Raw genomic sequence first — 22,289 nt, forward strand, 5'->3', positions numbered from 1 at the left:
AATTCCCTGAACAACAGGCAGCCAGTTAGCCTGAAAGAGGGTAAAATGGTGAAGTTTGTATACACAAGGTTAAAGATGTTTTAGCTCTGGTGTCTTTGGGACAAAAGTTTCCTTTCTGCCTTATTGTCTTCCTGTTTTTCCTTCCTTCCTTCCTTCCTTCCTTCCTTCCTTCCTTCCTTCCTTCCTTCCTTCCTTCCTTCCTTCCTTGCTTCCTTCCTTGCTTCTCTCTCTCTCTCTCTCTCTCTCTCTCTCTCTCTCTCTCTCTCTCTCTCTTGTCTCTCTTTCTTGCATCAGGGTTTGAAGGTTATCTGTAAGATAATAAAGTAGAAGAATGTTGTTGAACAATCTTTTTGGCAACAATTTTTTCACTTTTAGATACTGTACTGGTTATTTTATAATTACTGTGATTAACTGCCTGAGAAAAGAAAGTTAAGCAATGATTATTTGGATCCATAGTTTGAAGACAAACCTTAAATCAATATAAGGAGGCAATGTCAGTAGGAACATGAGTTAGCTGGTAACATTGAATCTATGGCCAAGAAACAGATACCTGAATTCCACTGCTTATCTGGGGTTCTTCCATTTCAAAGAGAATCTATTTTTACTTTCTTTTTATTTATTTTTTGAGTCTTTCACCTTATGCCTTCCAATCCCAGCTATCTCTCCCTCCTCCAGAATACAACAAAATTAAATATAACAAGAAAAGTGGGGGGGATGTAGAAAAGAAAACATCATCATGGAACCTGCAGTGTGATACAGTGAGTCACACAGTAAACTGCTTTATCTGTATATTTTTACTTTCAGGTGTTCATCACAAAGATTCATTAGACTGGTTTAAGGCCCCCAATCTCAGAAATACAATTGATGGTAGACCCTCATTGGTACTCTTTCTGAACATCTGTTGCTTCTCTGTGTTCTTAAGATCCTGTATCCCTGGGTCTGCAGGACCAACACATCCCCTCACCACATTGCTCCAGCAGTTCTTTCAGTTCTCTCCCCTTTTTCTGAAACATTCCCCAGACTTTGCCTAATGTAGATCTGCACCTGTTTCCATTAGTTGCTAGATGAAGTCTCTCTGATGACAATAGGGCAAGGCACTAATCTAGGAGATAGGTAGTTAAGGGTAACCTATATGCCATTGCTAGGAATCTTTGTTGGGATCATCCTTGTAGATTCCTAAGAAATTCCCTTCTGCCAGTATTTTACCTGATCCCTAAATGCCCCTCTTTCAGTAGTCTCTTTCAATAATCTCCTCTTTCACTTGACCAGCAGTTCATTCATGTTCCCATTCCCACCTGCTCTCAGTCCACTCATGAAATCTCTTCTACTTCCACTCCTGAGGGTAATCCGGAGTGCCCCCATTAACTGTCCTTGTTACCTAGTCTCTCTTGGTCTGTGGATTGTAACATAACTATCCTTTATTTTACAGCTATTATCCACTCATGAGTGAGTACATACTGTATTTGTCTTCCTTGGTCTTGATGATTTTTTTTTCTAGTTCTACCCATTCGCCTTCAAACTTCCTGGTGTCCTTGTTTTTAACAGCTAAATAATACTCTGTTGTGTAAAGGTACCCATTTTCTTGACCCATCCTTTAGTTGAGGGTACATCTAAGTTGTTTTCAGTTTGTGGCTATTACTAATAAAAGTGCTATGGACAAGCTGAGCAAGTGTTCTTATGGTATGGTAAAGAGTCCTTTGGGCATATGACCGGGAATTGTACATCTGGGTCTTGTGGTAGACTGATTCCCTTTTTCGGAGAAACAGCCATATTGATTTCCAAAGTGAACTGTACAAGGTTACACTCCCTCCAGCAGTGCAGGAGTATTCACTTGTTCCATATTTTCTCCAGCATAAGCTGTCAATTGTGATTTTGATCTTAGCCATTCTGACAGGTTCAGGACAGAAGTCAATTTGATTTGCATTTCTTTCATGGCTAAAGAAGTTGAAAATTCCTTTAAGTGCTTCTAAGTCATTTGAAATTCTTGTTCCATATCTTCTCCAGCACAAGCTGTCAATTGTGATTTTGATCTTAGCCATTCTGACAGGTTCAGGACAGAAGTCAATTTGATTTGCATTTCTTTCATGGCTAAAGAAGTTGAAAATTTCTTTAAGCGCTTCTAAGTCATTTGAAATTCCTCTGATAAGAAATCTCTGTTTAGATGCTCACCACATTTTTAATTGTATTATTTGGATTGTTGATGTCTAGTTTCTTGAGTTCTTCATATATTTTGGATATCGGTACTTTGTCTGATGTGGGGTTGGTGGAAATCTTTTCCATTATGAAGGCTGTTGCTTTGTCTGTTTTATGAAGTCCTTTGCCTGACACGTGGCATATGGAACCCGAGTCAGCTATTTTATGAGCCTGGCAAGGCTTCCAGTGGAGGGATTGAGTCCAGCCTCAAAATTTTGAGCTACAATTGGTCCTGCCTGCAAATGATATGTGGTGTAAAACTAGTGGGAGTAGCCAATGACTAGTTCAAATTGAGACCCATGTCATGAGAGGAAGTCAATACCTGATACTGCCAGGACTCTCATCAACCAGAGATTGGATAGCCCAGAGACACACAACAAATGGCCCTTAATTTTAGGTTTTCCTGTCCCCATTCCCTCTCTACCACTTAGTCTCTTACATTCCCTTCTATTCCAGGGCCCACTCAGCCTAACTAACCATCCTGTTTTCTTTTCTTAGGGTGGTCCAATCCTTTCTTCAGTCAATTACTACATGCCTAACCACTGTGTTCATATTTGTGGACTGCTTATTGAATACAGCTCTAACACCGACATATAGTCAAATGTACTACACATCATTTTGTCTATTGTGGTCTATGTTACCTCAGTTAGGAAAATCAGAAGGCTACAGGAAGGAAAATATTTTTTACCAACGTCACATCTAATAGAGACCATTAACCAAAATACATAAAGAACTCAAAAATTCCTGAACATCAAGAAAACAACCCAATTTAAAAAATGGAACACAACCTATGAGGTGGTGGCAAATGACTTTAATTCCTGTACCTGTAAGATGGTGCTGAGAGATCTCTGTGATTTTGAGGCCAACCTGGTTTATGAACTGAGTGCCAGGCATTCAGGGATACACAGAGAAACCCTGACTAGAAAAATGAAAAAGGAAATGAAGAAATAAACCAAAAAAAAAAATAGAAAAAAGAAAAAGAGACAGAAAAAGAAAATATAAACAGGGCATTCTCAAAACAAATGGCTGAGAGACAATTAAATAAATCTTAAACACCCTTAATCATCATAAAAATGCAAATCAAAACTACATTGATATTTCATCTTATGCCTGTCAGAAAGGCCATGGTCAATCAAATGACAACTCAGAAAGCTGGGAATAGATCTACCTCAAGATCAAGCTGTACAACTCTTGGACATATACCCAAATGACTCTATATCCCTCTGTAGAGACAACTGCTCAACTATGCTCAATACTGCTGTAGCCAGAAACCAGAAACAAACTAGACATCTGTCAATGAATGAATGAATGAATATGTGTAGTAATCTCACAATGGAATATTACTCAGTTATTAAAAAGTTTAAATCACATAATTGGTTAAAGCTAGAAAATGTCATTCTGAGTGATGCAAATTCTTTTTATGCTATTCTGACTGGACTGAAGAGGAAACTTAAAGCAGTTTTCAGTTCTCTGTTGCCAAGGATGACAATGTTTTTTGTTTTTAATCTTTGCTAGACATTGATATTTCTTCCGTTGAGAACACTGTTCGATTACATAGTCCCTTTTAATTGAGTGATTTGTATTCTTAAAATATTGGGTGCTTATTTTTTTAATTTATTTATTTATTAAAAATTTCCACCTCCTCCCATTTCCCTTTTACTCCCCCCCCTTCCGCTAGCCCTCCCTCTCCAGTCCTAAGAGAAGTCAGGGTGCCCTGCCCTGTGGGAAGTCCAAGACCCTCCCCCCTCCATCCAGGTCTAGGAAGGTGTGCATCCAAACAGAATAGGCTCCCAAAAAGCCAGTACATGCAGTGGAATCAAAATCCGGTGCCATTATCATTGGCATCTCAGTCATCCCTCATTGTCAGCCACATTCAGAGAGTCCGGTCTGATCATATGCTTCTTCAGTCCCAGCCCAGCTGGCCTTGATGAGCTCCCATTAGATCAGTCGCACCGCACTGTCTCAGTGGGTGGAAGTACTACTCGTGGTCCTGATTTCCTTTTACTTTTTTTAATTTAATTTATTTTTTTATTGAAAAAAATTTCCACCTCCTCCCCGCCTCCCATTTCCCTTCCCCTCCTCCCACTCCTCTCCCCCTTTCCCCACTCCATTCCCCCTTCCTCTCCAGTCTGAAGAACAGTCCAGATTCCCTGCCCAGTGGGAAGTCCTTTATCCAGGTCCAGGAAGGTGAGCATCCAAACAGGCTAGGTTCCCACAAAGCCAGTTCATGCAGTTGGATCAAAACCCAATGCTATTGTCCTTGGCTTCTCATCAGCCCTCATTGTCCGCCATGTTCAGACCGGTTTTATCCCATGCTTATTCAGTCCCAGTCCATCTGGCCTTGGTGAGCTCCCAATAGATCAGCTCCACTGTCACAGTGGGTAGGTGCACCCCTTGCGGTCCTGAGCTCCCAAGCTCCAAATGAGGAGCAGAAGAAGGGAGAACATGAGAAAGGAAGACCTGACTTCCTTTCTCATGTTCTCCCTCTTGCTCTTCATCTGGACCTTGGGAGTTCAGGCCACAGTGTTCCAATGTGGTTCTATCTCCATCCATCGCCTGATGAAGGTTTTATGGTGATACGAAAGATATTCATCAGTGTGGCTATGAGATGAGGCCAGTTCAGGCACTCTCTCCTCTGTTGTCCAAGGACCTAGCTGGGGACATTTTTTTTTATCATTGTTTTTATAATCTAGAGAGTAATCTTTAGTCAGACGAATAGCTGGAATATATTTTGTTACATTCTGTGGTGTGTCTCTACAAGATTAAAAGTTTATTTTATTCTATGGATGGATTTTATTTTTTGAGATTTGCCAATTGCTATCTCATATCCTCTGCTACTAAAATTCCATTCAGAAATCCTTGCCTGTTTCTACACATTGAAACATTAATTCTCCTTTGTTTTTTCTCCATCAGTTTCATGATATCAAGTCTTAAGTTGAAATCTGTGAGGCACTTGGGTTAATATGTTTGTAAAAAGAAAGAAAATAATCTAGTTTTATTCTTTTACTATGTGGTTTTACTAGCACTATTTGTTTCAGTGTATTTTTCATTTGCATAAAGGAAGACAATTGTTGTAGTTTTTTTTTTTGTTCTGAAAATTTATTGATACCGTTATCAGCTCTAAGAGACTCACTGTGGGCTCTTTAGGTTGTCTTATCTTTGAAGTATCATTTACCAGGTATAGTTGACTTAAATACCTCCTATTAACATGATTTTACTTTGCTTTCCTTCTTGATTTATTGATGTTCCTAAAACTTAAAAATTATATTAAACAGGAGTTATCTCATTGAGTATCTGAGTGGGAATGCTTTAAGTTTTTCTCCATTTAGCATCGTGTTGACTACAGACTGGTCATACACAGATGATGTTGGGGTGTGGCATGGTCTTTCTATTCTTTGCCTTTCATGACTTTGTCATGAAGGTACTTTGCTTTTTGTCAAAGGTGTTTTCGGTATATCAGAAGGTGATCATCTGATTTCTATTTGTGATGATTACATTTTTAATTTTCTGAGTTCAACCAACCATGTCCACATCTTTGGAAAATACCTCCTTAGGAATGTTGATTTTTGTGTGATCTTTAATTCACCTTTTTTTAAAAAAAATAAATTGAAAATCAATTCTTCTCTCATACTACACATCCCCTCCTTCCAGTCCTAATATCACAGCCCCATTTCCCTTTCCCACACATCAAATCCCTTTATTTCTTTCTATAAGAGCTGACCTCCAAGAAGGAAGAGAAAAACAGGGTCATACAGTGTACAATTAGGGAAATCAAAAGTCCTCATATTTATGCTAGACAAGGCAACACAATGGGAGAAAAATTGTCTTGTAGTCAAAAGAGTGAGAAAAACGCCTGCTTCCATTGATAGGAGCCCCACAAAATCTTCAAAATTATAATTATAACATATACACCTGGTCTAGACTATTTCAGGTCCCTTGATTGCCGCCTTCTCATATGCAAATGAAAATGCACTGAGCATAAATTCTGTGCCGGCTAGTTTGTGTCAGCTTAACACAAGCTCCAATTATCTCAAAGGAGGGAACCTCAATTAAAATATAATACCGCCATAAGGTCTAACTGTAGGGCATTTTATTAATTAGTAATTGATGGAGGAGGGCACAGACCATTGTGGCGGTATCATATCTGGGCTCTTGTTCCTGGGTTCTATAAATATATCGCAAAGTAGTTTTGATTTGCAATTTCCTGATGACTAAGAACATTGAAAATTTTTAAGTGTTTCTCTAGTGTTTGTCTTTTCTCTTTTGAGAATACTATATTTATAGCAATACTCCATGTTTTCTTTTCCTTTTCTTCATTATTTTGACTTTTCAGACAGATTTTCTCTTTGTATCCCTGGATGTCCTGGAAAGTATTTCATAGATCAGATTTCCCTCAAACTCAGAGAGTGTCACCTGCCTCCAGAGTGCTGGAATGAAAGGTCTGTATCATCACCACCAAAATTGTAGTATATTTAAATTTGATTACTTTATTATGTTTTAATTTTATGATGTTTTATTTCTTGAGTTCTTCATATATTTTAGCTATGAGGTTTCTTATAGATGTGAAATTCCTAAAAGTATCTCCTATTATGTAGACTGATGATTATCCTGAGTGAGGTAATATGAACCCCAAAATACAAAATGGTGTTTATTCACGTTTATGTCCATGGTAGCTCTTACATCTTCAATAAGTAATCTATAATTCATATGAACACAGGGATTAGGTACTGGATAAGTGAGAGCGGAGAGGATTGTAGTACCATAAGAAAGGGAAATAGAATGCATAGTTATGGATGGATGAGGGGGTACTGAAACAAGAGGGTCAAATGGGGAGTGGGGGGAGAGAGAGGGATAGGGAGGGAATAAAGAGAAGAACACCAAAGACTAGGGCCATTTGAAATGCCTGAGTGTGTGCGTGTGTGCAAAGGTGTCTAAACAGAATCATCATGGAGCAGGGAAGAAGTGTAACTATTGGATGCCTTTCATCAAATAGGCCTACAATTCCTAGAATGGGTTATATCTATTGAATTATGGGCCAATGGGGTACCAAGAGAACTGCTAAATAGAGAAGAAATTCAGAAACTCACAGCTGGACAAGGTGTAAAGAATGAGAGACCTTGCAACATTCAACCCTCTTTGGGCTGTCTTCATCAATTCCTTCCATTTAGGCCTCAGGAAACGCTACAGAACAGGAAGCAGAAAGGCTTTTAAAAACAAGATGTGATGGGAAAACACCAATGATACAAGTCCTTCTAAACTCAGTAGGACCAATGCACATATGAACTCAGAGACTGTGGCAGCCTGTGCAGGGTCTTAAGGGGTTTGCACCAGATGAGGTTCCAACACTGAGAGAAGAGACAAAATTTCCCAGTCCCAATTTAGAATCTCTCTACAATTGATAGCCACTCACAAAAGAGAAATTAGTATTTTCCAACAGAGTCTCACTGATGTACAAATATTCTTTGATTGGGTTTTTTTGTTTGTTTGTTTGTTGTTTTGTTTTTCTTTTCATTCATTTACTTATTTGTTTATTCATCTCTCTTATATTGTATCTTGACAAGTTTACCCTCCCTTCTTTCCTCCCAGTACATTGCCCCCACATGACCTCTCCCCCAGATACTCTCCCCTTCAGTTTCCATTATAAAACTGCAGTCCGATAGCAAACAGTCATGACATATCAAATTGTATTAAACATAGGCACATTCTCTCATATTAAGGCTCAATGTAGAAAACTAGGAAAAGGGTCCCAAAAGCAGGCTAAAGAACCAGAGGGAGGCCCCACTCCCACTGTTAGTAGTCCCACAGGAACACCAAGCTAACATAATCGTAACATGTATGCAGAGTGTGTACATCAGACCCATGTAGGCTTCCTGATAATCCTTTCAGTCTCTGTGAGCCCATATAAGTCCTAGGTAGTTAATTTTGTGGACCCTTTTCTTGTGGTGTCCTTGACCCCTCTGGTTTATATAACCCTTCCTTACACTCTTTTGCAGGATATGCCCAGCTCCACTTCTTTACCTCTGGGTCAATGTATCTATTCCCACCAGTTGTTGTATGAAGCCTCTTTGATGATAATTATGCTAGACTCCAGTCTACAGATATAGCAGAGAATCGTTAGGAATCACTTCATTGAGGTTGGTTTATTTGATGTGGTGGTTTATTTGTTATCTTTTGTTTTGTTTGTTTGCTGTTTTGTTGGTCATGTTTGGTTTTATTCTAGGTTTGGGACTATCCAGCCTCTGGATCTTTGCCCTCCAGGCAGTGTCAGGTATTGCCTTTCTCTCATGATATGGGTCTCATATTGTGCTGGTCATTGGTTGGCAACTCCCACAAGTTTTACACCACCTTTACCTTTGGCAAGCAGTATCAATTGTAGGCCAAAAGTTTTATGGCTATATAGGTGTCCCAGTCTCTCCACTGGAAGCTTTGCCAGGCTTCAGAAAATGGTTGATTTACGTTCCATATCGTCTTGTAAGTTAAAGGACACTACCAACAGAAAAAACTTACTTATCAAGAAACTAGACTAAAAAGACACAAATCATCTAATTAAAAAATGAAGTATGGATCTAAATAGATAATTATTAACAGAGGAATCTCAAATGACCAGAAACACTTAAAGAAATGTTCTACATCCTTAGCCATCAGGAAATTGAAAATCAAAATTTCTGGTGGTAGTAAAAGATTGTACAGTAACTTTGGAAATCAATATGGTTTTTCTTTGGAAAACTAGGAGTCAGTCTACCTCAAGACTCAGCTATACAACTCATGGGCACATAACCAAAGAACTCTCCATCATACCACAAGGACACTTGTTCAACTGTGTTCATAGTAATAAGTTCAAGAAACTGGAAACTACCTTGATGTTCCTAAACCAAAGAATATAAAAAGAAATTGTAGTACATTTACACAATAGAGTATTATTTAGCTGATAAAAACAACATTCTAAAATTTATAGGTAAATGTATGAAACTATAAAAGATCATCATGAATGAGGTAACCCAAACCCAGAAAGATCAACATGGTATGTAATCATGTGTAAGTGGATATGAGCTGTACAAGATAACTATGCTTCACTCCACAAACCCTGAGAGACTAACTAAAAAGGAGGGCTCAAGGGGGAAACACATGGATCTCCCTGGGAAGGGGAAATAGAGTAGATTTCATGGCTTAACTGGAAGCAGGTAGGGTTGAGAACAGGATGGTCTAGGTATGCGGTGTAGAGAAAGATATTACTATGAGAGTTGACAGGAACTGTTGGCATTTCAGGGTTGATGTAGAAACCTAAGGCAATGAAACTTCCAAGAATCTATGAATGCAACCATAATAAACGCAAATTTTTTTTTCTTAAAAATTTCCACCTCCTCCCCGCCTCCCATTTCCCTTACCCTCCCTCCATCTCTCTCCCCCTTCCTCTCCAGTTCAAAGAGCAGTCGCAGTCAGGGTTCCCTGCCCTGTAGGAAGTCTAAGGTCCTTCCCCCTCCATCCAGGTCTAGGAAGGTAAGCATCCAAACAGACTAGGCTCCCACAAAGCCAGTGCTTGCAGTAGGATTGAAAACCAGTGCCATTGTCCAGTCAGCCCTCCTTGTCCGACACATTCAGAGATCTAAGACCTATGCCTAGAAGTATAAGGCAAACATGAAACAAACTCAGTGCTTTTATTTATTTGTTTTAGTCTCATAATACTGCCTGGGCATTTTTTTTTGCTCCCAGTGGTATATTTGGAAGTATTTTAAAATTTTTCCTCTACCATACAAGCATTTTGCATATATATTATGGTTTCTGAGTTTGTTTTCTTCAGGGATGTCTGTGTGTTCCAATGTTTGTGTCTGTGTGTGCTTATGTGTCTCTCTCTGCATCTGTATGTTTATTGTGCTATTTTTGGCTTTGTTTTACTTGTCATTTTCATTTGTGTTGCACTAGTCAGATTTATTTTTATTTTATCTTATTATTTTGTTTAGATGCCTTTTTTTTTCCTAATGAAAAAGAACAAGAAATTATATAGATTTGGGTGAGTGGGCAGGAATGATCTGGGAAGAGTTGGGGAATCGAAACTATGATCAGAATATATTTTATAAAACACTATTTTCAATTAAAAAGAAAAGAAAGATCACATCTTGATAAATGTTGCTTTTGATGTTGAGAAAGAGGACCACTGATGTAGTTTGTGTGCAAAAATAGTCACTCACTTTGGAAACCAGTTTACACTTAGGAACCATAAATAGAATCATAAGATTTAGGTATGCCCCATAGGTATATACACAAAGAATTTTATTCCTAACACACACATTCTAGAAGCCCATGTATGTTTTCCTCTATTGTCAATACATAGTAAAATTTAATAATCTAGATATCCATGAGGCAATAATTATATAATAAAAATGAGTTTCATATAGATAATTGAACATTAATCAAAAATAAAGAAAAATTAAATTATTTAATATGTATAAAAATGGATGCTACTTATTATACTAAAATGTGATATAGCGTATGGTCCAGTATCCTATTTTACAATAGTTATATTATAGGGATGGGAGTAGAAGGAAAAACTTGGATAAAGGGTGAGAGTTAATAAAAACCAAGGATATATGAAGAAACCACATGAAAGCCCTCAACTTTTTAAGTTACTTTTAACACAAAATTTTATAAATATTTACATGAAGATTCAAGCACAAGTGGATAAATGACAGTCCTAAAATCCTTGATTTGTCAAATAAAATTCCAATGAATGTTATGAAATTCTTCCCTAAAAATGTCCACAAGGAAGGACCTATAGGCCTCAAACAATACAGATTCTATCCTTTGCGTAAGTCCCAATAGCTTAAGACTCTCTGTACCTTTGTTTATACAATACATATAAACTGTCTTTGGACAGAACTGGAAGCATCTTTTATGCTGACTAATTTTCATAGTATTGGAAGCTGCAATGTATGCAAATGGCATAGAAAAAGACAAATAATAAAATAATGATAGTCTTAGACTTGAGGGAAAGAACAATTGGGAGTTGAATGTGCAAAGAGACAAAACTGAAATATTTTCATACTTCGTTAGTAGTGGAAGTTAAATAATGATATAGTGCTCTATTATGAAGACATTCAGTATCAATGAAGTATACATACATTTATATAGTAGATAAACTCAAATATAGTTGTATCATAAGTGATACTTTTTGAAGATAGTGCTACTTTTAAAATAGTAATACAGTTTTCTGAATATATAAGTAAACCGCAAATGGTTAAGGTTTTACTAAAAATGCTTTCTCCAAATGTGTATACTGATGTGGGTACATTTAGATACTCTTTAGAACGAATGGAGCCTAATATATATTGTATTCTCTAAACTTTATTACAGTCTCAGTTGGATGAACTGAAGCTAAGCAGTCAAACCAATAGGTAGAAAACAAACTTTATTTAAAAAAATTGAAGTTCTTTGAAGAAGTCTGGAATAATTCACAAAATAAACAAGCCTCTGTCAATCTATTTTATTATTGTTGTGTATAATTTACCTAACAGAAGAAAGACCAAGTTTGAGTGTCACAGTATCCTGGATTCTGCAGAATCAAAAGAGAATGTCCTTCAGCTTAGAACATACAAGATTGTGGATCCTAATTAATGTACATTTTATTGTATGGTATGAGCTATGTAAATTTGTAAGACATCCTATTTGTATGTGTTTCCAAGTATATAATGTCTGTCTGCAGTGTCAACTTCAATTTAATTAATATTCAAAATATACATTGTATATATTTATTGTAAATATTACTATGTGATATAATAAGATTTTCATTTAAAAACCTGTGACAAAAAGATCAACTTCCTCCTTACCTGCTCACATCTTATTTTACAGTCCCATACTCCTGTGCTTATTAGACCTCCTTGTTCCCCTACATTCATATCATATTTACATATGAAATTGGATATATATATGTATAGGATCTGTTAAAAACAAGGAGGAAAAACATGTTGTTTGTTTTACTGAGACTGGATTAATTTTTATATTTTTGCATACATATGTGTCAATAAAAATAAAAGAGGTCATGAACTTAGGTATTTTAGAGGGAGTTAGTTGATGAATAGAGTAATGCTTGCGGTAAAAAAAAAAGGGAACTGACAAAATGATCCATTTATATTTTATTTTATTCTTCATTGTTGTAAGTTTTCAGTTTTTATTTATTTAATATTTTTATCTTTTAAAATTAAAATATAATTACATAAATTTTCTACTTTCCTTTTCCTGACCGCAACCCCTCCCATGCACAGCCCCTTGCTGTCTCTTAAATTTAGAGTTTATATTTCCTTAACTGTTGTGACATATATTTACATTTTTGCTAAATACATTAAGTACAGTCTCTGGGCCCATATAATATTATTTCTTTAAATGAGTTCAGAGCTCATGTTGGATAGTCAATTGGTGAATGTTTCTTCTCTAAAAGAGACCATTCGTAACACTCTCAGTGCTCTTGGGCTGTCTTCAGTTCTTCATCATGGGCTGAGGCCGCTTAAGACTTTCCCCCATGTTAACATGTCTTCTCACGTTATCTTTGTTCATGACTGCACTTTTTAAGTGGCATCTGCGATGATTCTGGTTGAAAAGCACTGTTAGTAACTTATACAATACTCTACAACTTGAAGGCACAGAATTTATTAAGTCAGGAGCAGGAACTAGGGACAATTCCAACTCAACTGTAGGAAACAAGAGAAGAAAAATGCCAAACTCAGATTTCCCTTCAGATCTCAAGGTAACTGGGGAGGCTAAAGTCTGTCTTTCTTTCTTTTTTTTTTCTTTGATTTTTTTATTATACTTGTTTACTTATCACAAAGGGACATGTCTTCCATGGTGAACATGTAAAGGTCAGACAACAACTGTGGCAGTCAGTTCTCTCACTCCACCCTGTAGATTCCAGGCACTGAGCTGGTTTTCATTGGGCCATTTTGCTTTCCCATCCCAGGAGCTAGCTGTGTGTAAATCCTCACGCAGTCTCAGGACCTTGAGCCTCCTGTTGGAATGTTGACAATCAAATCACCCACAGGTATTGTTGAGGTAGTCCTAGCTGCAGTGAGTTCCAGAATATGGAAGACAGCATTTTGCAGGTCTGTTCTCCACCACCTGACTCTCATGTTCTTTCTGAGCTTTATAAAAGTTGGTACTGGTGCCTCATATAAATTGTGTATTTTATTTATTTATTTAATTAATTCTTTTTTTAATTAAAATTTCCGCCTCCTCCCCGTTTCCCATTTCCCCCCCCTCCCACCCATTGCCCCTTCCCCCCACTCCCTTTCCCCTCTCCCCACTCCTCTCCCCCTCCCTCTACTCCATTCCCCCTCCCTCTCAATACTGAGAGCAGTCCAAATTCCCTGCCCTGCGGGAAAGTCTGTCTTTCTATCTACACTGGGAGACGCATGTTCTCTAGAGTGAAAGGAACGGATGAGTGTAATTGTGAGTCTCTGAGGAAATTAGGATCATGTCTCAGAGTGCAATACAATTTCTTCAATTTCTTCCGTGATTTAAATGTTCTCATCTGTAGAAGAGCCAGGACATTCTTCTGACCTAATTATAAGCACATACATCTTGAGGTTGAAGTACTTGTTCTCTGCTTCAGGAAAAGACTCAAAGTTTTAATCACAAATATTGTTCTGCAATTCAGAAGTAAATCGATGAAAATTAAGTCATGTGTGTATCTACTTCATATTAAAATATCTGGAACTTTCAAATATGAATTATTTATACACATGAAACTGAAATAAATGGGAAAGTAAGAGGTTTGGAATAAAAATTGTGAGATTCTGAATTTAAGGTATAGTAACAGACCTCTCTCTCTTGTTCTCTCTCTGCTTTCTCTCCCTCTCTCTCTTGAATATTTGTTTTAATATTTATTTTGTTGAAAATACAGTTTTTCATTTAATTTATTCTGATTACAGTTTCTTCTCACTCAATTCCTCATAAATCCTCCCCACCTTCTCTCCCTTCTGATTCCATACCCTTAAATCTCTTTTAATATATAATGGGCTTCAGCAAGTGTATTCTTTTTCCTGTACTAAATGAGACACAAGTAAAACTTTCAGAAGAGAGAGAGAATTCGGGAGCATCAGATAGTGTTAAGAGGCATTTATTTCCAGTAAGTTGCAGCATCTCCACTGCAGTTCTGCATGGTCAGAATTCAAGTCTTCCAGATTTATGACTTTGTGATATGAGAACAGGCAACATATTTTCTCTGTCCTATTCTTATTCTTTTAAGTTTAAATTAGGCACATGCTTTCCATTCATACCACAGCAAAGGTGAATCTGTAGCAGCAACCAGCACTGTACTGTCCAGGCATATGCTACCAATTTTAATGTTGTAGTGAAGGAAAGCAGGAGACGGTGAAAGGTTGACCCCTTCTTACTACAGTCTTTTTTTTTCAAAAATACTAAAATTTGGTACTACTAGATTTCAGACTTGGGATTTTTTTTTGTGTGGCTGCAGAAGATGATTCTATATGATTAGTCTGGGCTAGAAGAAACATTCCTGACATATAACTCATAGGTGGGAAGGATCCGTGACTGAGTATGGATCATCCTCTAAGGTACCTCCATTTTGTTTCCACAGATTGACTTACAGAAGAATGGATGCAGTAAATGTCTCTTTGGTGACTGAATTCATTCTGGTAGGATTAACAGGAAAGCCTGAACTCCAAATACCCTTGTTCTTTCTTTTCCTAGCAATGTATCTGGTCACTGCATTAGGAAATTTGTGTTTGATAATTCTGATTGTGCTGGATTCTCACCTCCACACCCCTATGTACTTTTTTCTCTTTAACTTGTCCTTTGTAGATATTTGCTATTGTTCTGTGTTCACTCCTCAAATGCTGACAAACTTTATATTAAGGAAAAATGTAATTACATACACAGAATGTATGACCCAACTCTACTTCTTTATGTTCTTTGCTACTTCTGAGTGCTATGTGTTGACTTCAATGGCCTATGATCGCTACATGGCCATCTGTAATCCACTGTTGTATAATGTTGTCATGTCTCCTAAACTATGTTTGATACTTATATTTGGTTCCTACATTATTGCAGTTTCTAGTGCTGTGGCTCACACTGCATGCATGCTGAAACTGACCTTCTGTGATGCCAACACCATCAACCACTACTTCTGTGATATTCCTCCTTTGCTCCAACTGTCCTGCACAAGCATATATGCCAACAAGCTTGTAATATTTGTTGTTGGGAGCATCCATGTAATTGTTCCTACATCAACTATCTTTACCTCCTATGGTTTTATCCTCTCTAGTATCTTCCGCATCAGTTCCTCTGAGGGTAGGTCCAAAGCCTTTAGCACCTGCAGCTCTCACATCCTTGCTGTTTCTCTGTTCTTTGGTTCAGCTACGCTCGTGTATTTCAAACCCTCCTCATCTGGGTCTATGAATGAAGGAAAAATCTCTTCTATCCTTTACACCAATGTGGTTCCCATGATGAATCCCTTAATATACAGCTTAAGGAACAAAGACATTAAAATTGCCTTTAGGAAAACCCTAAGCATCAAGATCATTTGACTGGTCAATTTGTATTTAATTTCTTATTCTGGGCACAGAAATTATTTCTACTTATGGGCGATATTTCAGATGTAGAATTTACTTCTTTTTTTTCTTTTCTAGACAATTTATTACCTTTTTTTCCAATTTTTGAATAGCCAGAGACTCTTGGAATAATTATGAATTCTAGACTTTTTTGTATCATAAAAAGAAATTTGAGTCTTTTAAATTTGGTTTAATATTGTGATAGCTTGTCTTCTTAATTTTTTGTCATTTCCCCCATTTTCTATTGTGTTTCTTATTTAAAATAATGACATGAAATAGCTTATTCATTTCCCTCCATTCATTGCAAGCTTATCTTTTTTTTTTTTTTTTTTTTTTTTTTTTTTTTTTTTTTTTTTTTTTTAGACAGGGTTTCTGTGTGGTTTTGGAGCCTGTCCCGGAATTAGCTCTTGTAGACCAGGCTGGTCTCAAACTCACAGAGATCCGCCTGCCTCTGCCTCCCAAGTGCTAGGATTAAAGGCATGCGCCGCCACCACCCAGCCAAGCTTATCTTTTTTATTCTTGTTATAAAATGGCTTCTCAATTTATCAAATGAAGAAACACTATTATGCTAGTTTCCACACTATTTAGGCGTGTCTCATTTTGAAGTTATTTCTTTGAATGTTTAATTCCAACTACTGATTCTGATCTTGTTTGTCTTTCTTCCATTGGCAAGCAACATATCCCTTCAACTGACAATGTGATCATTAAGATTTATTGGTGATCAATAGCTTAATGAAAGTGTATAATTTTCCCGTTTCAAGCAAGATAATTTTTTGCAATAAGAAATTTAGTTCATATGCAAAATTAAAAATGGAAGACTTTGAATGTTTTAAGTGATTCAAAAAAAGATCTAGAAAGAAAGGGTGCCAATCACAGGCTTTAAACGATAAGGCACAAAAACAGACAATGAGTAAATAGGAGACTTTTCCTGCTAACAATCATGGAGAGGTTCTGAGAAACATGTTATTTTTAAATTTTGACTTTCTTAAGTAGAACATTGCAAATATTTACCTTGCTTTTTTTTCATTTTACATTATTCTTAACATCCACAATGACGGTACATTAATAGTATTTTAAGTGATGGCGATTGTTTTATATAGAAATGAAGACAGAATGTATTTGTTGATTTCAATAGAGTGAGTACAGGTAAGTCAAGGAATAGAATGAGTGGTTACTGAGACACTAAATAGGAAAAGAATACTTGCAACAGTAAAGGGTAGGCAAATGAAACCTCTTTCTATGGATTCTTTTCCATTTTTGGAACTCTCTTGAAATATTGAGTACTGAAACATCTCTCTGGATAGGTTACAAAGCTTAAGATAATTGACAGAAAGAAAAGTTTAACATGAAGGAAGGGAGAGTGGAAGGAAATGGGAGGAGGTGGACATGACATTTTTAATAAATTAATTAATTAATTAATTAAAAAATCCATGGCTCTTTTCATAAGTAGGGTGTCATGTTTACATTAGAAGAGTTACCTGTATATTCTATAGTAGTATAATATATTCTTCTGCTCAGTCATGAAGCAGTTACTTTTCTTATTGTGGTCACAAAATACATGATAACAACTTAAAGAAAAGGTGTACGTCACATTTTGCCAACAGACCGAGGTAAAGAGTCAAAGGAATCAAATCAAGGTGGCACAAGTGATGGACAGTTGGTCACACAATGTCCAGAATCAGGTATGAGAGGGTTGCTGCTGCTCAGCTTAACTTCTCCTTCTCATTTTATCTGATGTGCCAGCCCATGGAAAAGTGCAACCTAGAGCCAGGATGTATCTTTCCATCTATTAACTCAACCTAGAAACTCCTGCAGAATAGATCAGGATGTTGTATCCCATGTGATTACAGACCTGCTTAGGTTTTGTTCTAAACCTTCAAAAATGGGCAGTTTTACACACGAGAGAAACCTCCCCATTGGTGACACTCTTTTATTTTTCTATCGCTTTTGTGTTTTTCACATTATTGTACAGAAGTGGTAACCACATGTGGGGCTGTAAAGTTTTGGTCCTGTGTTTTCCTGTAAATACTTTTATTTTTACATCTTGACCAGGTGCATCTGACCCACTTGGATTAACTGATATACAGTGTCTTTAGGGTCCAAAATAATTTTTAATATCTAAATTCAGTTATCCCAACTGAAGAGACTGTCCATCCCCACAAGGGATGGTCTTAGGAACTTCTTCAAATGCTATATTTTTAAATCGTTATCTAAGATCTTGTTTCTAGGCTTTCTGTGTTATACCATTTCTCTGATTACCTGCTCTTATTGTCATAATACACTCTTTTGTTTATTGGGTTTCTGGCAAGCTTTGAAATTTGGAAATGGGAATAATTGAGGTTTTTTAAAGAGGGTTTTGAATAATCAGAGTTTATTGATATTCTTTATGAATATTAAGATTAAAATTTCATTCTGATATGATAACAATAACACTGATTCTACAGATGGCCTTGGAAAGTATTGGCATCACAGCAGTAGTAAGTTCTCTGATCAATTAACAAAGGCTATCCTTCTAAGTGCTTATACCATTACTTTTAAAGCAGAATTTTGTGGTTTTCTTCTACAAACTTGTCAGTTCTGGTTAATTCTCCAGTCGTTACTCTTTGTGTATGGGGGGAATGTGCATATTCCAGTGGTGTGGGTACCCAAGCATATGCAGGACCACATGTGCATGTGTACTTGTATGAATGTAAAAATGAAGATATTAATAAAGGCGTATCTAAGCTATGAGCAAAGATTACTTTGTGTATTTATGCATCAACTTCTTTTAGAAATGTTATACAATTTTCATTGTAGAAATATTTCAGGTCTTTGATTATGAATGGTATAGTAATTTCTTAGTATTTTATTCTTTGGGATTCTTTGATATATAAAATGTTTAAGGTCCTTATTAAATTTTCACTGTTGACTCGACAATACCTCTGTTGGGTATATAACCAAAGGATGCTCAATCATACCACAAGGATATGTGCTCAACTGTGCTCACAGCAGCATTATTTGTAATAGCCAGAATTTAGAAACAACCTAGATGACCCTCATCCAAAGAATGAATAAAGAGAATGTGGTACATTTACATAACGAAGTACTACACAGAAGTAAAAAAATGACATTTTGAAATTTGCAGGCAAATGGACAGACCTAGAAAAAAAAACATATTGAATGAGGTAACCCCAAAGCAGAAAGAAAAATATAATATGTACTCACTCATATGTGGCTTCTAGACATAAAGCAAAGAAAAATCAACCTACAGTCTACAACCTCAGACAACCTAGACAACAAAGAGAACCCTAAGAGAGACATGCAAGTATCTACATAGAAATGAGGAAAATATAAAATTTTCTGAGTAAATTGGGAGCGTGAAAGTCAATGAGAAGGTAAAAGGAGAGGGGAGTGAAGGAGGGGATTGGAGAAAAATGTATAACTCAATAAAAACTTTCACTGTTAGTTACTGAAAAAGGAAGTTAATATGCTCTTTGTGAAGCTCAGTGGTAAAGAACTATCAGGCATAAGTGAAGCCATTGGATTGACCCCAGGCTGGAATCATAATTATTCTTCTAAGAAGAATGTGAAAAATTTAATTGAGAGAAGACTTCTATAGCTGGAATAAAAAACATATTCTCCTTATACAGTATTAATATAATACAATTTTATTGTATTATAACGGCACGAGAGAAGCTAAGTAACAAAGAGAACCCTAAAAAAAAACTTATACAGATGCCCCTGGGAAGGAGAAATAGACAAGACATCCTGAAAAAATTCAGAGCATGAAGGTGGGCAGAGAAGAGAAAGTGAAAAGGGATAGGAAGGGAGGGTCAGAGAATTTGAGGAAATAGGATAGTCAAGATGTGGAAAGGACAGAGACAGAGAATAAGGAAAGAGATACCTTGATTGAAGGAGTCATTATGAGCTAGTAAGAAACTTGGCACTAGAGAAATCCCCAGAAACCCACAAGGATAATCCGAGCTAAGACCCTAAGCAATAGTAGAGAGGGTACACGAACTGGCTTTGCTCTGCAATCAGATTGATGACTTAGAGGTCACCACAGAACCTTCATCCAGCAGCTGATGGAAGCAGAGGAAGAGAGCCACAGTAGAGCACTGGGCTGAGCTCCCAAAGTCCTGTGGAAGAGTGGGAAGAATGAGAATATGTGCAAAGAGGTCAAGACCATGTTGGGGATACCCACTGAAACAGCTTATCTGAGCTAATAGGAGCTCACCAAGTCCAGCTAGACAGGAAAGGAGACGGCATAGAAGCAAACTAGGCCTTCTGAAAATGGGTGACAGTTGTATGGCTGGGGCAGACTCTAAGGCCACTAGCAGTGGGATGAGAATTTAACCCTACTGATTGTACTGGCATTTTAAAATCCATTCCCTTTGGAAGGATATCTTGCTCAGGTTAGATATAGTAGAGAGGGCTTTTGTCCTTCCTCAAAGCAACGTGCTTTACCCTCTCTGAGAAGTGAATGGGGTATGAGGTAGGGGGGAAGTTGGAGAGAATGGGAGGAGGGGACAGTGTGGAACCTGGAATTGGTATGTAAAATAAAAATATATATATAATTTGCTTTCTTTTATAAAAAAAATGCAATAAGAAAGAATTTGAGAAAATAATTTGAATAATTTAATGACAGATGATTTCTATAAAAGGGATGAAAAATACTCTCCTTAAACAGTATCAATATAAAATAATTTTATTGCCCTCACAAATCCATACAAATGAACTGAGTGTTCATTGTCTTCCCTCTTTTAATAGACATAAGCGAAAATTCCTTCTTAGGTGTGGTGACCACGTTTAAGAGTCTAAATTGTTCTGCTGGCTTCCATGAGATCCATTATTATACTATAAAGGCAAATTACATACACTTGGGACTTTATTCTCATTATTTCTTAAGTTTGTTCACTGTTCATATCAATAATAATCTGATCATAATCTTATGGCAATATTTTATTGGGAAAATCAGGATATATACAGGAGTATATAAATATGAGATTATATAGAACATTCTGATGAAATGGAAATCAGTAATGATCATGTGCTTAAGTGAATAAAATATGGTTAATACCCCTGAGCCTAGATTCTTCTTAGGGTTCTTTTGTTTCCAGTTTTAAGTTTTACCCCAAGGATTAAGTAAGCACATAGTAAGCAAGCACTCAGCACTGATGTATTTCTTCAGCTTTTTTCTCATGCAAGAGTTTTCTAAATTACATATGGTGTCCTTGGCCTACTGAGGGCTTGCTCCATTAAGTGCAGATACTCATACCTTCTAATGATTATTCTATATATCAATTCCTTATCCGGACTATGTTGAAAGAACTTCCTGGCTTCCTTTGTCATAAGTGAGGCCTCACTATTCATAAGTGAGTCATATTCATAAGTGAGGTCATAAGTGAGGCCTCACTACTCATAAATGAGTCATATTCATAAGTGAGGTCATAAGTGAGGCCTCACTATTTCCCAATTTCCCAAGTAAAAACAAAGAGCAAGTGGAAAGTGGACAATGGTGTTTGCTTGTCTTGCTCTATCCTCGGACAACAAACACTGGCAAATGTCTATTCTGCAGAAGTGTACATAATCATTCCTGCCTGATGTCACAGGCATTTGGACCATGGATATGTTTTACTACTATTCATAATGTGATAATGATGTGAAATGTCATCATTCCCCTTAGAGAGAGATTTATTTTTGAATATACATAAGATTCTACTGTCCTCCCAAGTAGTATGAAGGACATCTTCTATCTAGATTGGAAAGTCTTGCCACAGTTACTGCAAGTTTTATGTTTCAGGGGAATAATTTAAAATGACTTCTGAGTATAAACACTTCATCTACTATGTTGATTTAAAGAAGGGAATGCTCTTTACAAAAGCACATTTTTCAAGAGTTATGTAGAAATAATCTCTGCCCTTGATATCTTCATTGTACCAACATAGTCCATTTGGTGATATTTTGTTTATTTTGCAGAAAAATTCCTTATTGGGAAACCATATGAAAGTCAACTTTGATGAAGTGATTTACTTGTCTCCTAACCTTTCTTCAGGTTAAACTTTTCTTTACTGTCAATTAAATTGAGCATTTTAAACTATCCAGAGAAATGTTTTAGATCTCACAATATTTCCAAGAAGTTCCAGAAAAGACAAAAGAAGCCATAGAAAGAGGATTCCATTGTCTGCTCTGCACTGTCTGGAACCTTCTTCCTAACTAATGTCTCAATAATCACTAGCTTTTTCTTTCCTTGACTTAGCTGTTCCCACTCTAGTTGGACTCAATAAGTACAGTATGTCTTCATTTACCAATAAAACAGTCTTTATTAGCCAAAATATTACTGATGCACAGTCATTGTGGGTGTTAAGAGTAATGTGAGATGAATAAAGCAAGGGAAATATGTGCAGTGATATGTGTAAGAAAGTTGCAGTGATATGCATAGGAATTTAAGATTCATATGATAATATGATTTTTCAGAACCTTGAATGATTCTTTGCAGGAAAATACTCTCATTTACTCACTGTATATCTTCTTGGCTCTCTGTTTAATGACTTTGTTGGC

The 22,289-nt window shown here is 36.7% G+C and overlaps 1 protein-coding gene across 1 annotated transcript; it reads left to right on the forward strand.

The window, feature by feature from the left end:
• Positions 1–14,792: 14,792 nt before the first annotated feature.
• LOC130873188 (olfactory receptor 8B3-like) lies at positions 14,793–15,725 on the forward strand. The gene has a single exon (XM_057767810.1). The coding sequence runs from the start codon at positions 14,793–14,795 to the stop codon at positions 15,723–15,725; it is 933 nt and encodes a 310-aa protein (XP_057623793.1).
• Positions 15,726–22,289: the final 6,564 nt, after the last annotated feature.

The sequence above is a fragment of the Chionomys nivalis genome, chromosome 4 (assembly GCF_950005125.1).
Source record: "Chionomys nivalis chromosome 4, mChiNiv1.1, whole genome shotgun sequence".
NCBI classification, from domain to species: Eukaryota; Metazoa; Chordata; class Mammalia; order Rodentia; family Cricetidae; genus Chionomys; species Chionomys nivalis.

Bases quoted from the DNA above. Each gene is read 5' to 3' on its own strand.
- LOC130873188 (XM_057767810.1), top strand. From the start codon at position 14,793: ATGGATGCAGTAAATGTCTCTTTGGTGACTGAATTCATTCTGGTAGGA.